General features: G+C 40.9%; 1 protein-coding gene across 1 annotated transcript; it reads right to left on the bottom strand.

Moving 5' to 3' along the window:
- Positions 1–404: 404 nt before the first annotated feature.
- LOC121395617 (hemicentin-2-like) lies at positions 405–18931 on the bottom strand. The gene is made up of 6 exons (XM_041569578.1): positions 18862–18931; positions 8498–8752; positions 4786–4914; positions 4429–4502; positions 2643–2675; positions 405–663 (listed from the first exon to the last, which is right to left on the bottom strand). The coding sequence occupies exons 1-6, from the start codon at positions 18920–18922 to the stop codon at positions 616–618; spliced, it is 600 nt and encodes a 199-aa protein (XP_041425512.1). The 5' UTR covers positions 18923–18931; the 3' UTR covers positions 405–615.
- Positions 18932–19479: the final 548 nt, after the last annotated feature.

Below are 19479 nucleotides of genomic sequence, written 5' to 3'. Positions count from 1 at the left end.
CTTTGCCAACTCATATGCATATATAACCTTTTCTCTAAATGCCTCAGACAGCTTTTTTTAGTTTATGCATGTCAATACCACACACACTAAAAACAAAGAGCAAAGAGGGTTTCAACAAGACAGGTTCCGCCAAGTTTAGGGGTTGGGGGTTATTTACTAAAATAGCATTTTATCCCATTTTTTTAATTAAAAAAAGCTTGACCAAGCTCCCATCCACAATTATTAATCATTAAAATAACTTGAAAAAATCAGATTGGGCTAAAACTCGATAAAAGTGAGCGAACACCAGAATCATAGTATTTTTCAGACTTTTCTCCTGAATCCCTCAAATTATTTGGATTATTGGGCTAAACCCAGAGAAAACCATGATATCTTCAAATTGGGATAGGGACATCTACCATTGACTTATACAGTACGTGACCTCAACAGGTTTGAGATGGCGGATTCTGGCTTTTTGCAGCATTGAGGTATATTGAATCTCGCAAAATGTTCAACTTGTAAGTGCTCAGCACGTGATTTCATTTTAGCCAGCCTTTAGTTCCCCTTGAATACTGAAAATAATCCTTTTGTGAGTGTTTTCCACACCGATACTTGATATGAATTATCTGTATTGCATTATCGTTTCAGATCACTGTACGTATTGTGAGACGGGTGCTCCAGTCCCTGAAAAATTAAAGTAAAGTCATTACGCTTTAAAATAAATCAACAAGTCGTGCCTAATAAAATCTGATTCCTCTTCATAAGACCTGCGAGTGCGGCCTCATCTCTGCAACTTTATATATCTTTACCATGGACAGCATCCAGGCAACCATGACCACCATATCGTGAGTGCTGATATCTACCTTCATTATATATATATATACACAGTCCATAGCTGTAATACACTCCGTTTACCAAAAAATTCAGACCTTGGTGCTACCTTCAATAGCTTTATTATCCAATAGTCAAAAAAATCGGTGCACAACGGGATTTTTGAAAAGATTAAAAATCCATATTTGGTTCCATATTTATTGGTTCCATTCAAAAATCCCAGTGTACACCTATTTTTCTGATATATATATATATATATATATATATATATATATATATATATATAGTGAATAAAGTACCCCCTCTTGTAAAATATAAGGATATTATAAGTTAACGTGGAGTTTCATGACCATATAAAAACACGAGGCCGAAGGCCGAGTGTTTTTATACAGGTCATGGAATTCCGAGGTAACTTATAATATCCTCACATTTTGCAACTGGGGGTACTTTATTTATTATAATACACAAGTTTCAGTGAGTCATGTGACAGAAATGACATCAGAACTCACCGTTTATAACTGATGACATCAAAACTCACCATTTATAAGGATATATTTTACAGGATATTCATGGCTTTTGTGTATTATATATATATATATATATATTGCACAACTGAGAATGTTGTGTATTGCCTACAATGCCCTTGTGGCCTTCAATATGTAGGCAAAACAAATCAAACACGAGAATGTATCCGGGAGCATGTAAATAATATCAAAAAAGAAATGGAAAATCATAGTGTTTCCAAAACATTTTAAAGAATTCCATAAAATGAACCCCACAGGTTTAACATATTAGGGTATAGAAAAAATAAAAAATAAGTGGAGATTTGGTGAAAAAAACCCTACAATGTGAAATCAAGTGGATACATTTGTTAGAAACATCCACACCTAAAGGTCTCAATGTAGATATAAATTTAAGAGCGTTCCTATAAAATTAGCTTTCTGTCAATGTTAATATTGCTTTTGGGCAAAACAATTATTGCTTATAAACCCCCCCCCCCAGAAAAAAAGAAAAAAACAATTATCCTTATAGCTCAGTGTCAAACCTAGTATGTAGAGAAATGTATAGAAGATTTAAATGATTTAGAACAGTTTAGTTTGTTTCATGCTAAGAAGATAAACGTAGGACGTGCTTTTAAAAGTAGTAACAAAGCTTCATTTATTAATATATTTTTTTATATATTTTTTATATATTTTATGTACAATGATTTTGTAAACTGTGTAAGGCAAATTGAGTGGGTTGCCATGGGGCCGCATGTGATCTAGAAGTAGGAAGTAGAGGACACACGCAACCATGGTTACCATTTGTTCACAAAAGGCGCACTCAAAGCCTCCTGATAAGTATCATATAAATAAATATATGCATTGCACACTCAGACTTGTATAAAAAGTCAAACTTTATTATATCATGTCAGTAAAAACGTACATCATCGCAGAAAACCCAATGCGTTTCGACCACCGCATTGGTCTTCATCAGGGGAAAAACACTTATAAATACAAAAATAAACCGAAAGACCTGCCTTTTGGTTTATTTTTGTATTTATACGTTTTTTGCCCCTGATGAAGACCACTGCGGTGGTCGAAACGCGTCAGGTTTTCTGCGATGATTCTAGCGTGGATGACATGAGGGGTCTGCACAAACCCAGTGACCAGGGACTTTATCCAAAGCACAGCTTAGTCCAGGCTGCCTCATCAAACATTGACCCATACATAGAAAACTGCCAACAGAGTGACTGTGGCTTTGTCAGGAGACGGTACTGGACCAGAAACTGCAGGGGTTAATTATAAAGTTGTCTAGAGTTAAATGGGATTTCAGAGATATGGGTAACATACCATGTATGGATTCTCTTCTTTTGCAGGATGAGCCTAAAAATAAGGAAATGAGGTGGAAAGGTAGAAAGATATTGCCTTTAGCAATTTATGGAGAACATAATGCAGTGACAACAAGGGACACTGGTAGACACATATACAATATACTCAACAAACAATTACAACATGTGTATTAAACTTCTACATAGAGGGTCATTAAATATTATTTAAAAACAAGCAGATAAGTAAGTATCCAGAATATCACCCATATCCCCATTACATTTTTGATCCACGTGAGAGCTCCGAATGGCTGAAGGGAAATGGTCATACACTGAACCTCTAAAAGAGAGGCCTATCCCCAAGTAATATTTTTGGGGAATCGAATGATGCCTGCACATCCTTTTAACTATAGTTTTTTAAAAACTGCAAAGCAATGGTATTGGAGGCCAGTGACCATAGCTAATTTACAGTGACTTCTACCTAACTGCTTTCACATAATTAACACTTTCTATTACCACCACAATTCCTTCAGGACCAACGATCGAAGAATTACCGGTATCCTTCGACCAAAAGAAGTTAGGCAATCCTATGGGGACTTTCCCCATAGGCTAACATCGTGTTCGGTAGCTTTTAGGTGGCGAACTAGGGGGTCGAAGTTTTTTCTTAAAGAGACAGTACTTCGACTATCGAATGGTCGAATAGTCGAGCGATTTTTAGTTTGAATCCTTCGATTCGAAGTCTAAGCCGTAGTAGAAGGTCGAAATAGCCCATTCGATGGTCGAAGTAGCCAAAAAATCACTTCGAAGTTTTTTTTTCTTCTATTCCTTCACTCGAAGTTGATGAATTGGCCCCCAAGTATCGTAGGAAGTTGGGGGGCAAAACAATGTTCAAGTTCTGATTGTATTTATCAATTAAGAAGAAGCCAAACTACAAGAATTTTTCTGCTCGCAAGTCACATATAACTGGAAGGGTAACTGTCTACTCTGCTTGTATTTCCTCTATTAAAGCAGGGATTCGATAGAGTAACACAGATATGAGTAATGTGTTGGAAGAGTTACTCTGCATTCATTGACCCAACAGAAAGAGAGATTTGCAACAACAAACTTTTTTGCACAGGAATCCATGGTTTCCACGTTATTGTGAGAGGTTAATTTTCAAAAGAAATGCTAAACATTCATTTTTAAATTGGAAGACATTTAAGCAAATTGTTCTAATGCCACACCAAGGGGCAGATTTATCAAGGGTTGAATTTCGAAGTGTAAAATACTTCGAAATTCGACCATCAAATTAAAATACTTCGAATTCGAATATCGAAGTATTTTTCACTGAATTTAGCCATCGAACGATCAAGGTAAAATCGTTCTATCGTATGATTAAATCGTTTGCATTGAACGTTTCGAACGATTTTAGCGTACGATTGAACAATTTTACTTTGATGTGTGACTTAGAAAAATGGTCTAGAAGGTCCCCATAGACTAACATAGCACTTCAGCAGGTTTAATTTGGCAAAGTATTGAAGTCAAAGTTTTTTTAAAGAGACAATACTTCGATTATCGAATGATTGAATATCTGAACGATTTTTACTTCAAATCAAAGTCGAAGTAAATTCAAAGTCGTAGTATCCCATTTGATGGTTGAAGTATCCAAAAAATTACTTCGAATTTTTTTTACTTCGAAAATTCGATCGAATTTACTTCGACCCTGCCCCCAACTGTTATTAGTAGTCCTGGGGCAATGGTAAATAGTATAGAGAAACATGCCTTGTACTATGTATTACAAAGCATTTCCTACCTGTACACTGATTACTTACCTCTGAAATGTTGGAAATGTTATAATATATTCTGGATGGATCCTCTCCTCTGTCACCTGATTGTCCTAATTGTCCTAAATGATGGATAATATTATTTCAAAAGCATAAGTACATATGTTCATCAATTAACAAGACTGCTAAAACCACTACAATTTGACCTTGCATAAATGGACCTACACGTGTAATGATCTAAATCCTGAATTTGAAAGTGAAATCACATTCTTCTTCTTACAAGTAAAATCAATATAAGACTATTCTCTTGGTCTGTGTATAATTTTTGGTTTTGGAAATAATTTTTCCCATACTTTCCCAATGACAGATTGGCTGCTACTTCCAACCTGTTTACTACTGCCTCACCTTTCATGGGAAGAATATATCTCTTGTAAATAAGGAACGTAGCACAGATGATGAGTACAGCACCCAAGATGCAACTGCAGACGATGGCGGCTAAAATGACAGCTCTGTTTTCTGAATGAGGTTCATTATCTGTGAGATTGAACACAAATAGCAACAATTTGGTGAAAAAAGCTATCTTGCTATATATATTTGTGAGAAATGACAAAATGCAATATTGTTTATTGGTTCTATACATTAAAGTGTATCACAAAATATGGTACACAATTATGCACCACTATGTCTTGCGGAAAGACTCGACAAGATCGAAAACCCCGCATTTTTCAGATTATCAGGCTAAATCCAGTGCAGACCATGATAACTTCAAATTGGGATAGGGACATCTCCCATCGACTTATACATGACCTCAACAGGTTTGAGATGTCGGGTTGGTGGTGGTATAATATATAAATTTTGAGTTTTTTTCCCAAAAAGCCCGACCAGACCTGCCATCCTAACAGCAAATTAATTTAATGTGTGTGTTAAATACATTGCAAAAATGAGCTTAACTAAAGAAGTAGCTAATGCTGTACATTATGTTTTGTGCTTCTGTACCAGCCCAAGGCAACCACAGCCCTTTAGCAGTAAAGATCTGTGTCTCCAAAGATGCCCCAGTAGCTCCCCATTTTCTTTTCTGCTGCATCACTGCACATGCTCTGTGCTGCTGTCACTTACTGTGCTTAGGGATCCACTCACAATATACAGTACACATAGAATAGAAATGTCACAATATAAGGCTGATTAGGAATTAATACAGATAATTACTACATGGCAGCACAGAAACCAGTGCAATTAGCATCAGAATTTAATAATCAGCCCTGTAGCATCAGCTTATATTACAGACCAACCTCATTTTCTGCTCGATAATTAGTGACGACCCGAAGCTTAGCTTCCAGTGGCGGAACTACCAGGGGAGCAGGGGGTGCAAGCAGGCCAGGGCCCGCACCCCATCAGGGCCCCCCAGCAGCCCGTGCACCACTGAAATGCAGGCCGCGCGGAGGGGGACGGGGGCCCGGCTGCGGGTCACGCACCAGGGCCCGTCCCTCTCTAGTTATGGTACTGTTCAACAGCTGCTCAGAGCCCACTGAGCATGTGAGTGTCACAGACACTTTCCAAGATGGTGACCCCCTGTGCAGGCCCGGACTGGCAATCTGTGGGTTCTGGCAAATGCCAGAGGGGCTCCATAGAAAGTTACCATATAGTGGGCTGGTAGGAGGCTGTTTGGGCTGGTAGGAGACTGTTTGGGCCTCTGTTTACTTGGAATGACAGGGCTTATTTTGACTCCCAGTCCAGGCCTGCCCCTGTGACAAGTTTGAAGTCCTGGATCATTGCTGCTATTGACAAGCTCAAACTTTAGGCTGGTGCAACACGTTCAGTATATAAAATATGGCATTTTAAGCCATATTCATTTTTAGGGTTTAGTTCTCCTTTAAAATATCTAAGAAATGTTTAAAAATTTACATTTACTGAAGCAGAGCTGTAATTTGTACATATATTGATCAAATGTCAATCTCCTTCATTTGCACCACCAGTTGGAAAGTGCCATGAACAGGCATGAAACACGTAGGATGTTATTGCAAGTATTAATTATATGTTTTAATTGGAAATTTAAATATATATTAAAAAATTATGAAAAAATCTCAAGCACTGAGGTGATATATTGCATCTACATGTATAAGACCTGTTATCCAGAATTCTCAGGACCTGGGGTTTTCTGGATAACAGATCTTTCCATAATTTGGATCTTCATACCTAAGTCTACTAATAAACATTAAGGGGGTCATTTACTAAAATTCTTTATTTATCTCATAATTTAAATAAAAAAGCCCATCCCCAATTTTGCCTTATTTATAAATAAAATAAATCGAATTGGGAAAAAAACCAATAAAATCAAGCAAAAAAAGAAATTATTCTTTGGATAAAATAGAGTCTATGAGAGAGCATTTCTGTAAATCAGAGCTTTCTGGATACCCCATACCTGTTTTCCAAAACCAAAAAACACTGAACTGATGCTAAGGGGAAATAATATTTACAGTGCAAATGAGTCCGATGGGGGGATACACTGTATAGATATTATACTTTCACTATTGGTTGTTATATATACACTTGTACTTTTAAGGGAACAGTTCAGTGTGAAAATAAAACTGTGTAAATAAATAGGCTGTGCAAAATAAAAAATGTTTCTAATATAGTTAGTTAGCCAAAAATGTAATGTATAAAGGCTGGAGTGAACAGATGTCTAATAAAACAGCCAGAATCCAACTTCCTGCTTTTCAGCTCTATAACTCTGAGTTAGTCAGCGACTTGAAGGGGGGCCACATGGGACATTTCTGTTCAGTGAGTTTGTAATTGATCCTCAGCATTCAGCTCAGATTCAAAAGCAACAGTTATGACCCATGTGGCTCCCCCTCAAGTCTCTGATTGGTTACTGCCTGGTAGCCAGGGTAACCAGTCAGTGGAAACCAAGAGAGCTGAAAAGCAGGAAGTAGTGTTCTGGTTATTATATTAGACATCCAGCCACTCCAGCCTTTATAAATTACATTTTTGGCTAACTAAGTATATTAGAAACATTTTTTATTTTGCACAGCCTATTTATTTACCCAGTTTTTATTTTTACACTGAACAATTCCTTTAAGGCAGTGATCCCCAACCAGTAGCTTGTGAGTAACATGTTGCTCCCCAACCTCTTGGATGTTGCTCCCAGTGGCCTCAAAGCAGGGGCTTATTATTGAATTCCAGGCTTGGAGGCAAGTTTTGCCTAAAAAAAAACAGGTGCACTGCCCAACAGAGCCTCAATGTAGGCTGAGCCTGACAATCCAAATAGGGGCTACTAAATGGCCAATCACAGCACTTATTTGGCACCACCCAGGAACATTTTTCATGCTTAAGTTGCTCCCCAACTCCTTTTACTTCTGAATGTTGCTCATGGGTTCTAAAGGTTGGGGATCCCTGCTTTAAGGTCTGTCTGTATAATGAACAGATGAGAGAAGGAAGGGAGCTATTACATGATCATTTATACTGTGAAATTGACACAGGAACTTTAATACATGCGAGAGCATAAGAATTCTAGTAGCCAGATGTAAGAGGCTGGAAGGCAGATTAGACTCTAACAGGGGAATGTAATAAAAGTCGCAAAGAGCAAAACAATTCGCACCAATAAGACTAAAAATCCACATCTCGCAATATTGTTCCTTAAACTGTTATTGCATTGCGAATTTTAATTGCGCATTGCGAATTTTAATTGCGCACTCATAAGAAGTGCTTGAAGGTGTCGTAATCTTTTGGAGCAAACATAACGACTTTTTCATTAAGAAGTTTTATTACATTGACTGCGCATTGGCGCAAACTATAAAATTCGCAAACGGTCTTTCACTGTCGGAAGTGGTCGCTAAACAGTTTCCGGGCTCGCAAAAGCTATATTAAATTCGCACAAAGCAAAATTTGTTCGCGCAAAGGCATAACTTTTCGCATTGCGAATAGTTTTTCCGTTAGCGATTTTTATTACATTCCCCCGTAAATCTTGGCAATGTACTGTAGATTATGACTGTAGTGCTCATAAGACTAGAGAAAGAAACAGAAGAATCAAAGAGTAATCGTGAGACAGCATGGAGAATAAGGAGGATAAATGATCATGCTGTATACATGCTGGAGGGCAGTGACAGGTATCAGAACTTACCATTCACAGTGACATATATAGAGATTTCCCGTGAGAGCTTTGTCCCTGAATTAGTCACTATACAGGTATAATTTCCTGCATTCTCAGATGTGGCCTGTTGGATGTTCAGTTTGTTATTCTGGAATTCTAAAACAGTCCAATTTAATTTCCACTGGTAGGTTGGCGCAGGAACAGAATCAGCAGAACAATCTAATGAGATGGGGTTCCCAGAAGTCACTTGCTGCGGACCTGTAATTCTCAGATTTTCTGGACCATCTGCAATAACAAGAGACCCGCATATCATAAACCAGTGCAATGAAGCAAAGATCCCATTTATCATAAATAAAAAATAGAATGTAAATGAATTGGGTAAGAAACAGCTACAGATTCAGATATTTCTGAGACCTTGGACTTTAATTAGCGACAGCAGAAGACTAAGGGGCAAATTTACTAAATGGCAGTTCGTTTACTAACAGTTACCCTGGCGAAAATTTGCTAGCGATGTAGATAGACTAGCACAACTTCGCACCCTAACGCTGGCGTAGTTGCACTCTGACGAAGGGGGCAAAACTATGCAAATTTACTACGTTTTTTTTTTCCTGAACCTTACCTCCTTCACAAGTGTTTACTTCTCCAGGTCATAGCAAGCGAAGTTCAATAGAGTAGATATGAGTTAGAAAAAATAATGTTAAAAAATTTTCCCCAAAAAGCGCTGGCGTTTTTTACTTTTCATATGGTGATAGATTAAAAAGTCTGATATTTTTTTTTTTAGGGTGCCCACCTTTACCCTCACATTTCCTAACATATGGCACCTAAAATATACACTGGGCACATGTGTAGGGCATTAGAACACCTCTATATCATTTTATTAAGTTTCCCTGGGCTTGTGTAGTGTTATGTATTTGCTGCAGCATATACGTCCATTCAAACTTAAATTCCGCGCCTTATGCAAATTTCCAATCGCTAGCGTAACTTCGAACTGCTGATAGAAACATCGCTAGCGCAACTTTGCAAACGATCGGTAACTTTTGCGCAACTTCGGATGTTCGCTTTTGCACAGCCATGTCGAATCTACGCCTGGCGAAGTGCGGCGAAGGCAAGTCTGCCGAATCTCCACAGGTAAGTGAATTTGCCCCTAAGGGGGGGTGTAATAAAATTTGCAAATAAGAATAGAAATTTGCATGTTGCAATGTAATATTTGCCATGAGGCTTTTATTGCATTGCGAATCTTAATTGCGCACTGCGAACTTTTAAGACCTGCTTGAACGTGGTGGGTAGCAAACTTTTTCATTATTTAATACATACACTGAGCACTATCGCAAACTATAAAATTTGCAATCGGTATCCTACTATTGCGTGAGGGGCAAAGGGTTTACAAAATGTTCACAATAGCAAAATTGTTTGGGGTATGGGGGTGATATTTGTGTACAATGTATTGTATAGAACAAAATTCAAGTTGTGTGACTGCAAAATCTTTTTCTCTGCACATATGGGTTGCCAGTCTGCTAGTGCAACCTGCTTTAATTTATACTGTATTATAAGCTCCAAAGTTCAGTAACTCTTTAATGCTGCACTGTAAGATGAGAGATATCACCCCCTCCACCCCCACCCCAGAAGCTTGTCAGCAGAACAAGGGGAAGGTAACAGGATAACAGCTCCCTTACATCTGTTTGCAAAAAAAATGCCCCACCTAACCTTAGATGTTATAATAGCACTCGATAGTAAAACACCCAAGGCTGACTGTGGCTCCTTTACACACATTGAGTAGGAGAAACAATAGCTTATCTGAAAGAAGTTCCAATGTGAAGTGCTGGCATAGGATTAGCCATAATGACCTGCGATGGCTTCTTACAGACCAATATTACTAATACAATGCATTTAATGGGTCAATAATAACATGTAGAAGTGATAGAATTGATTATTTTCAATGAAAACAATTTGATTTAGTAATAATGACTACACCATAACAATCATGGTAGAATTCCTTTTAACAAAAATCAACAGAGTACAAATGGTGTCCCAGAGTAAAACCCCTCAGCAGTACCTTAACTATCCAGGTTAAGGTTAAACCTTCCATTCTTGCCCACTAGGGATGTAGCGAACGTCGGAAAAAAAGTTCGCGAACATATTCGCGAACTTGCGCAAAAATGCGAGCGGTTCGCGAACGGTTCGCGAACCCCATAGACTTCAATGGGAAGGCGAACTTTAACATCTAAAAAAGACATTTCTGGCCAGAAAAATGATTTTAAAGTTGTTTAAAGGGTGCAACGACCTGGACAGTGGCATGCCAGAGGGGGATCAAGGGCAAAAATGTATCTGAAAAATCTGCCTGTGTGTGCTTGGAAGAGATAGTGTAGGGGGAGAGCTGTTAGTGATTTCAGGGACAGATGATAGTAAGTTTGCTGGCTAGTAATCTGCTTGATACTGCTCTGTATTGGAGGGACAGAAGTCTGCAGGGATTTGAGGGACATTTTAGCTTAGGTAGCTTTGCTGGCTAGTAATCTACTGTTCTCTTTAAACAACTGCCATACGTTGACCTTGTAGGCATTGTTTGCCCAGTTTTTTTGGACGCAGCCACTGAAGCACAGTTGCCAGAAAAAAATATGCCATATAAATGCTGAAAATAGTAATTTTTCGCCATACGTTGACCTTGTAGACATTGTTTGCCCAGTTTTTTTGGTTGCAGCCACTGAAGCACAGTTGCCAGAAAAAATATGCCATATAAATGCTGAAAATAGTCATTTTTTGCCATACGTTGACCTTGTAGGCATTGTTTGCCCAGTTTTTTTGGTCGCAGCCACTGAAGCACAGTTGCCAGAAAAAATATGCCATATAAATGCTGAAAATAGTCATTTTTTGCCATATACGTTGAGTCAACGTATGGCAAAAAATGACTATTTTCAGCATTTATATGGCATATTTTTTCTGGCCTCTGTGCTTCAGTGGCTGCGGCCAAAAAAACTGGGCAAACAGTGCCTACAAGGTCAACGTCGTTGACCTTGTAGGCATTGTTTGCCCAGTTTTTTTGGCCGCAGCCACTGAAGCACAGAGGCCAGAAAAAATATGCCATATAAATGCTGAAAATAGTCATTTTTTTGGTCGCAGCCACTGAAGCACAGTTGCCAGAAAAATTATGCCATATAAATGCTGAAAATATAAATTTTTTTGGTTGCAGCCACTGAAGCACAGAGGCCAGAAAAATTATGCCATATAAATGCTGAAAATATAAATTTTTTTGGTTGCAGCCACTGAAGCACAGAGGCCAGAAAAATTATGCCATATAAATGCAGAAAATATGCATTTTTTTGGTCGCAGCCACTGAAGCACAGTTGCCAGAAAAATTATGCCATATAAATGCTGAAAATATAAATTTTTTTGGTTGCAGCCACTGAAGCACAGAGGCCAGAAAAATTATGCCATATAAATGCAGAAAATATGCATTTTTTTGGTCGCAGCCACTGAAGCACAGTTGCCAGAAAAATTATGCCATATAAATGCAGAAAATATGCATTTTTTTGGACGCAGCCACTGAAGCACAGTTGCCAGAAAAAATATGCCATATAAATGCTGAAAATAGTCATTTTTTGCCATACGTTGACCTTGTAGACATTGTTTGCCCAGTTTTTTGGTTGCAGCCACTGAAGCACAGAGGCCAGAAAAAATTAAACCAGTAGGGTTTGCACCCTAGTTTGTAACGGTGGCGGAGGGAGGAGGACGCTAAAGGACAGCTGTGTGTGGAGTCATGAGGCTTGAAGAGAAGGACAGCTGCATAGAAGTCAGAACAAGTCTTCCGGCGTGCAGTAACCCTCCGAGATCCACCCCTCATTCATTTTAATAAAGGTCAGGTAATCGACACTTTTGTGACCTAGGCGAGTTCTCTTCTCAGTTACAATCCCTCCTGCTGCACTGAAGGTCCTTTCTGAGAGCACACTTGAGGCTGGGCAAGACAAGAGGTTCATGGCAAATTGTGACAGCTCTGGCCACAGATCAAGCCTGCACACCCAGTAGTCCAGGGGTTCATCGCTCCTCAGAGTGTCGATATCTGCAGTTAATGCCAGGTAGTCCGCTACCTGCCGGTCGAGGCGTTCTTTGAGGGTGGATCCAGAAGGGTTGTGGCGCTGCCTTGGACAGAAAAACATTTGCATGTCTGACGTTACAGACTGGCCAAAGGGCTTTGTCCTTGCAGGTGCGCTCGTGGCAGGATTACTGGCACCTCTGCCCCTGGAATGTTGATGAGTTCCTGAAGTGACATCACCCTTAAAAGCATTGTACAACATGTTTTGCAGGCTGGTTTGTAAATGCCGCATCTTTTCGGACTTGTGGTATGTTGGTAACATTTCTGACACTTTATGCTTGTACCGAGGGTCTAGTAGCGTTGCGACCCAGTACAGGTCCTTCTCCTTAAGCCTCTTGATACGGGGGTCCTTCAACAGGCATGACAGCATGAAAGACCCCATTCTCACAAGGTTGGATGCAGAGCTATCCATCTCCGCTTCCTCATTATCAAGGACTGCATCATCCACGGTCTCCTCCCCCCAGCCACGTACAAGACCAGGGGTCCCCAAAAGGTCACCACTAGCCCCCTGGGAAGCCTGCTCCTGTTGGTCCTCCTCCTCCTCCTCCACAAAGCCACCTTCCTCCTCTGACTCCACTTCTGGCACCTCTCCCTGCGTTGCAGCAGGTGCCTGGGTTCGTTCTGGTGATTCCGACCAGAAATCGCGCGCTTCCAGCTCCTCGTCACGCTGGTCTACAGCCTCATCTGTCACTCGTCGCACGGCACGCTCCAGGAAGAAAGCGAAGGGTATTAGGTCGCTGATGGTGCCTTCGGTGCGACTGACCATATTTGTCACCTCTTCAAAAGGTCGCATGAGCCTGCAGGCATCGCGCATAAGCACCCAGTAACGGGGGAAAAAAATCCCCAGCTCTGCAGATCCAGTCCTACCACCCAGTTCAAAAAGGTACTCGTTGACGGCCCTTTGTTGTTGCAGCAGACGTTCCAACATAAGGAGCGTTGAATTCCAGCGAGTCTGGCTGTCAGAAATCAAACGCCTGACTGGCATGTTGTAGCGCTGCTGAATGTCAGCAAGGCGTGCCATGGCTGTGTAGGAACGTCTGAAATGGGCCGACACCTTTCTGGACTGGGTGAGAACGTCCTGGAATCCTGGGTACTTGGAGACAAAATGTTGGACTATTAAATTTAACACATGTGCCATGCAGGGCACATGTGTTAAATTGCCCAGTCTCAACGCTGCCAACAGATTGCTTCCATTGTCACACACCACTTTTCCGATCTGCAGTTGGTGTGGGGTCAGCCACCGATCGGCCTGTGACTGCAGAGATGACAGGAGTACAGATCCGGTATGGTTTTTGCTTTCCAGGCACGTCATCCCCAAGACAGCGTGACAACGGCGTACCTGGCACGTCGAATAGCCTAGGGGGAGCTGGGGGTGCACAGGTGTGGAGGAGGAGAAGGAGGACCCAGCAGCAGAGTAAGAAGAAGAAGAGGAAGAAGACGAGGTAGAGAGCGATGGAGGAGTAGAGGTGGTGGCAGAACCGCGTGCAATCCGTGGCGGTGACACCAACTCCACTGTTGTTGTTGAGCTACCCATTCCCTGCTTCCCAGCCATTACCAAGTTCACCCAGTGGGCAGTGTAGGTGACATACCTGCCCTGACCATGCTTGGAGGACCATGCGTCAGTAGTCATATGGACCTTTGGCCCAACACTAAGTGACAGAGATGCGGTAACTTGGCTCTGCACATGTTGGTACAGGTGTGGTATTCCCTTTTTAGAAAAAAAATTGCGGCTGGGTACCTTCCACTGCGGTGTCCCAATTGCTACAAATTTGCGGAAGGCCTCAGAGTCCACCAGCTGGTATGGTAAAAGCTGGCGGGCTAAGAGTGCAGACAAGCCAGCTGTCAGACGCCGGGCAAGGGGGTGACAGTCAGACATTGGCTTCTTACGCTCAAACATGGCCTTCACAGAAACTTGGCTGGTGGCAGATGACTGGGAATGGGAACAGGTGGTCAAGGTGGAAGGCGGAGTGGAGGGTGGTTCAGACGGGTCAAGGAGAGCAGAGGTAGAGCAGTAAGATGCTGGACCAGAAGGAGTGTGGCTTTTAGTTTGCCTGTTGCCTTTGAGGTGTTGCTCCCAAAGTGCTTTGTGCTTGCCGCTCATGTGCCTTCGCATAGAAGTTGTACCTATGTGGCTGTTGGGCTTACCAAGGCTCAGTTTCTGACTGCACTCATTGCAAATTACAATGCTTTTGTCAGAGGCACACACATTAAAAAAATCCCACACTGCTGACTTTTTGGAAGTGTGCGATCTGGCGGTAACAGTAGAAGTTGGCGGCATTGGCGGCAATGGCGGGTGCGTTGGCCGGCTGAACACAGGTGCCGATACATGTTGTTGCCCTACTGATCCCTGCGGGCTGTCCTCCCTGCTTCTTCTAAGTCTTATTCTCCTACTGCCTCTCTGACTCTCCGTCTCTCCATCTGAACTACCCTCCTCTTGCTCTCTTCTACTAGGCACCCACAAAACATCAATCTCCTCATCATCATTCTCCTCAGATGCATCAATTTCTTCTGACACATCACAGAAGGAAGCAGCAGCGGGGACCTCCTCCTCATCACTCATTATGTCCATCTCTATCGTGTTCTCTGCCAGAATTAAATCTGGTGTAAGGTCCTCATCTCCTTCATCTTCTTCTGGCAATAATGGTTGCGCATTACTCAGTTCAAGAAACTCATGGGAAAATAACTCCTCTGACTCCAGTGAAGAAGGGGCACCGGTGGTGGAGGAAGTGTTACGTGGGGTGGCCATAGCAGTGGAGGATGAGGAGGATGTTGTGGTAAAGTTAGAAACGGTAGAGGATGGGGTGTGCTGTGTAAGCCAGTCAACTACCTCTTCAGCATTTTGGGAGTTCAGGGTCATTGGCTTTTTAAAACTGGGCAATTTGCTAGGGCCACAGGATTGCATAGCAGCACGGCCCCTAGCACGGCCTCTGCGTGGCGGCCTGCCTTTGCCTGGCATTATTTTTAAAAAAACAACAACAACAAAAACTCAGTTGGTTTTTCTGGAAACGATAATACACACAGCTAGATGGCAGTTTGAAGAAAACAGTGTGCAAATAATGCCTACAAGGTCAACGTATACACTACTACAGCGGTGGATACGGATTACGTAAAATATATGAATGCTGCTTGAAAAAAAGTAACTCAAGTGGTTTTTCTAGAGACGATAATATTATCAATATTTAGACAAAATGTGAACAAGCTCACACAGCTAGATGGCGGGTTGAAGAAAACAGTGTGCAAATAATGCCTACAAGGTCAACGTATACACTACTACAGCGGTGGATACGGATTACGTAAAATATATGAATGCTGCTTGAAAAAAAGTAACTCAAGTGGTTTTTCTAGAGACGATAATATTATCAATATTTAGACAAAATGTGAACAAGCTCACACAGCTAGATGGCGGGTTGAAGAAAACACTGTGCAAATAATGCCTACAAGGTCAACGTATACACTACTACAGCGGTGGATACGGATTACGTAAAATATATGAATGCTGCTTGAAAAAAAGTAACTCAAGTGGTTTTTCTAGAGACGATAATATTATCAATATTTAGACAAAATGTGAACAAGCTCACACAGCTAGATGGCGGGTTGAAGAAAACAGTGTGCAAATAATGCCTACAAGGTCAACGTATACACTACTACAGCGGTGGATACGGATTACGTAAAATATATGAATGCTGCTTGAAAAAATGTAACTCAAGTGGTTTTTCTAGAGACGATAATATTATCAATATTTAGACAAAATGTGAACAAGCTCACACAGCTAGATGGCGGGTTGAAGAAAACAGTGTGCAAATAATGCCTACAAGGTTAACGTATACACTACTACAGCGGTGGATACGGATTACGTAAAATATATGAATGCTGCTTGAAAAAAAGTAACTCAAGTGTTTTTTCTAGAGACGATAATATTATCAATATTTAGACAAAATGTGAACAAGCTCACACAGCTAGATGGCGGGTTGAAGAAAACAGTGTGCAAATAATGCCTACAAGGTCAACGTATACACTACTACAGCGGTGGATACGGATTACGTAAAATATATGAATGCTGCTTGAAAAAAAGTAACTCAAGTGGTTTTTCTAGAGACGATAATATTATCAATATTTAGACAAAATGTGAACAAGCTCACACAGCTAGATGGCGGGTTGAAGAAAACACTGTGCAAATAATGCCTACAAGGTCAACGTATACACTACTACAGCGGTGGATACGGATTACGTAAAATATATGAATGCTGCTTGAAAAAAAGTAACTCAAGTGGTTTTTCTAGAGACGATAATATTATCAATATTTAGACAAAATGTGAACAAGCTCACACAGCTAGATGGCGGGTTGAAGAAAACACTGTGCAAATAATGCCTACAAGGTCAACGTATACACTACTACAGCGGTGGATACGGATTACGTAAAATATATGAATGCTGCTTGAAAAAAGTCACTCCGGTGTTTTTTCTGGAGACGGTAATATTATGGATATTTAGACAGAATGTGAACAAGGTCACACAGCTAGATGGCAGTTGGTTGAATAACACACTGGGCAAAAAATGCCTACAGGGCAAATAATGCCTAAAAGGTCAACTTATACACTACTACAGCGATGGATACGGATTACGTAAAATATATTATGGCTGCTTGAAAAAAGTCACTCCGGTGTTTTTTCTGGAGACGGTAATATTATGGATATTTAGACAGAATGTGAACAAGGTCACACAGCTAGATGGCAGTTGGTTGAATAACACACTGGGCAAAAAATGCCTACAGGGCAAATAATGCCTAAAAGGTCAACTTATACACTACTACAGCGATGGATACGGATTACGTAAAATATATTATGGCTGCTTGAAAAAAGTCACTCCGGTGTTTTTTCTGGAGACGGTAATATTATGGATATTTAGACAGAATGTGAACAAGGTCACACAGCTAGATGGCAGTTGGTTGAATAACACACTGGGCAAAAAATGCCTACAGGGCAAATAATGCCTAAAAGGTCAACTTATACACTACTACAGCGGTAGTAAAATAAAAAAAAGTAAAATAAAAAAAAAATGAATATTAAAAAAAAAAAAATTAAAGTTGGTGCTGCTGAACTACTAGGAGCAGCAGATTAGCACACCAGTCCCACTCCCCAACACTGCTAGACTAATAGCACTGGGCTCTTATAGTAGTAGTAGTAGTAGTAGTAAAACAACAAAAAAATAAATAAAAGCAGTCCTTACAAGGACTACTGTTATTGCAGCAGTCAGCAGATGAGATCAGAAGCAGGACAGCTGCCCACTGCAGCTACATACAGAGCACTGCAGTAGAAGGTAGATTACTAGCCAGCAAAGCTACCTAAGCTTAAATGTCCCTCAAACCCCTGCAGACTTCTGTCCCTCCAATAATGGGGAAGGTCCCCATAGGCTTTGCAAGTTTTTTCTGATCGAAGGATAATCGATGGATGGATTAAAATCCTTCGAATCGTTCGATTAGAAGGATTTAATCGTTTGAGCGAACGAATTGCGCAAAATCCTTCGACTTCGATATTCGAAGTCGAAGGATTTTAATTCAACCCTTAATACATCTGCCCCTAAGTCTTACTTAGTCAAAGCAGCCAGCAGAACCATTTTTAAGGGTTGGCGTATATTTTTATGGTTTGTTTTAAACAGATAGGGGCTGATTCACTAAATTCGAGTGAAGGATTCGAAGTAAAAAAACTTCGAATTTCGAAGTATTTTTTGGGCTACTTTGACCATCGAATGGGCTACTTCGACTACGACTACGACTTCGAATCGAAGGATTTGAACTAAAAATCGTTCGACTATTCGACCATTCGATTGTCGAAGTACTGTCTCTTTAAAAAAAACTTTGACCCCCTACTTCGCCATCTAAAAGCTACCGAAGTCAATGTTAGCCTATGGGGAAGGTCCCCATAGGCTTGCCTAACTTTTTTTGATCGAAGGATATTCCTTCGATCGTTGGATTAAAATCCTTTGATCGTGCAATTGCAGTATTTGCGCTAAATCCTTCGACTTTGATATTCGAAGTTGAAGGATTTTAATTCCTAGTCGAATATCGAGGGTTAATTGGTTATTTAAAATGAATAGCAATATTGCTGATATACATTTTATTATCTCTTGTTAGCAACCAAATGTGAAATGTGGGTAAGCGTATCATATATACGTGCGTACATCATAAAATGATAATAGAATGAAAGATATTGCCCTCAGGACATCCTGCTTTTAAACAGACAGCTCTCCATACTTATTATGTCTGGCATACAAAGTGTGTGTATATAGAGAGGAGTAATATAAGTGACTGTACCTGTGAGTAGATATCCCCTCATGCAAAGGGTCTGGGCTCCTGTTACTTTCCCTCTGGCCATCGTCTCTCTCTCTCTCTCTCTAACAGTAAGAGGAAGTTGGCTTCATTTTTTGTTTAATCTGCAATTTAACTCCTTCCTTTCCTCGCATGTCACAATCAGTGACCTAACTATAGAACCAGTAGAGCGGAGGCTGTGGGGTCTGATTCTTCTAAAGCATTAAAATCCCCCCTTGCAGCGAGAAAGGGGGGTTGTGGTGAGGGAGGGCAGAGCAGCTCAAACATGCTGGACCCCTCTGAATATTCTTTTGGTGGGGTCCCTGGCCAGGGGTGCTTCACCAATGAGGCGAGTTGAGGCTGTCGCCTCAGGCGGCAGCGCCCCACTAGGTACCAGGGGCAGCAAAAAAGCTGCTCCTGGTACTTTAAGAGTGAATTTCCGGGGGAGGGGGGCAGCAACAACTGCTGCTGCCTCAGGCGGCGGAGGGTCCAGGATCGCCCCTGTCCCTGGCACACTCTTGTTATGTCACTTGTCACAACTAATGACGATGAGAAAACATTTTTTTCTCCCTAACAACCAATTTTAATCTCACCCAACAAATCCGTCAAATGATCATGAGGTTA

Source organism: Xenopus laevis, chromosome 7L, assembly GCF_017654675.1.
Source record: "Xenopus laevis strain J_2021 chromosome 7L, Xenopus_laevis_v10.1, whole genome shotgun sequence".
In the NCBI taxonomy this organism is placed as follows: domain Eukaryota; kingdom Metazoa; phylum Chordata; class Amphibia; order Anura; family Pipidae; genus Xenopus; species Xenopus laevis.
This window is presented reverse-complemented; position numbering and strand designations above follow the sequence as displayed.